Source organism: Otolemur garnettii, unplaced genomic scaffold, assembly GCF_000181295.1.
Source record: "Otolemur garnettii isolate 467f Iridium unplaced genomic scaffold, OtoGar3 scaffold00041, whole genome shotgun sequence".
In the NCBI taxonomy this organism is placed as follows: domain Eukaryota; kingdom Metazoa; phylum Chordata; class Mammalia; order Primates; family Galagidae; genus Otolemur; species Otolemur garnettii.
In genome coordinates, this window is record NW_003852436.1 from 12,596,812 (window position 1) to 12,597,925 (window position 1,114).

The following is a 1,114-nucleotide window of genomic DNA, read 5'->3' on the forward strand; positions in this document are numbered from 1 at the left end:
TTTTTTTCCTTTTATTTTTCTAGGAGTCTACCATGGATCAAGAATCTCCCAAGAATTCAGCAGCAGAAATTCCAGTGACTAGTAATGGAGAAGTTGATGACGCTCATGAACATAGCTTTAATAGGGTAAGAACACTTTTCTTTTTCTTAATGCAAAGAATCGTGATAAACCTTTGAATATTGAGTTCAAATAATAGACACAATTTAATATAGGAATATTTTCATAAATTGGCTTCAGGCAGTGGTCTAATGTTATTATATAGGGTAGGTCATTTTAGCAATTTGTTGAGATTAAGCTCCAGGCCAGCAAACTATTAGGCTTTGGTATTATTTTCAGTAATTGACCAGAATAAGAGTATGTCCAACGATTTTGACATACAACTTTATAACTTTATTAGTGATACGAAAACTTTAACTGTGGATTATCCTTTTAAAAAATGGCGCTGTCTAATCTCTTCTCTGTATGTCTTTTAGTGCATAATTCCTAAATAACTCCTTCTGATTTTGCCATTCACTTGCTATCATAAAGTGGCATACTTGACTCTGTGGGAAATAAAATTTGGGATCCCTTTAATTTTCATCTACCTTTCAGTTAAAATTTAAATTTAATGTATTTTAATGGAAATATCATGGGTTTGAAGATGATCTAGGTTCAAATGCAGCTGTGCCATTTCTAGTGGTATATAACCTTGAGCAGGTATTTATTTAATCTCTTCAGGTGTTTTCTAATCCCTATAATGAAAATCTTATTTACTTTCATCTCTCTTTTAAATGAGATAAATAATATGTCTAATTTAGTCTTAGAAATGATAGTGGTGGTTATTATTCCTGGAGATATTTACATTAAACATCCCTTTTTATGACATTTGATGTAAGTGTACAACTTTAATTTTAAAAATAATTTGCATAGGCTTGGCACCTGTGGCTCAAGTGGCTAAGGCGCCAGCCACATACACCTAAGGTGGCAGTTTCAAATCCAGCCCGGGCCCGCCAAACAACAATGACAGCTGCAACCAAAAAAAATAGCCAGGCGTTGTGGCGGGTGCCTGTGGTCCCCGCTACTTGGGAGGCTGAGACAGGAGACTCGCTTGAGCCCAGGAGTTGGAGGTTGCTGT

General features: G+C 35.6%; 1 protein-coding gene across 6 annotated transcripts in view; it reads left to right on the top strand.

Annotated features, from left to right (window-relative positions):
• Window positions 1-1,114, top strand: part of ARFIP1 (ADP ribosylation factor interacting protein 1) — a 108,281-nt gene that overhangs the window by 40,872 nt on the left and 66,295 nt on the right. For all 6 annotated transcript variants that reach the window (XM_003790222.2, XM_023513445.1, XM_023513444.1 and 3 more), the window contains one exon: window positions 24-125. In XM_003790222.2, the coding sequence (XP_003790270.1) occupies window positions 33-125 (93 nt within the window). In that variant the 5' untranslated portion in view covers window positions 24-32. The remainder of the gene's footprint in view (window positions 1-23; window positions 126-1,114) is intronic.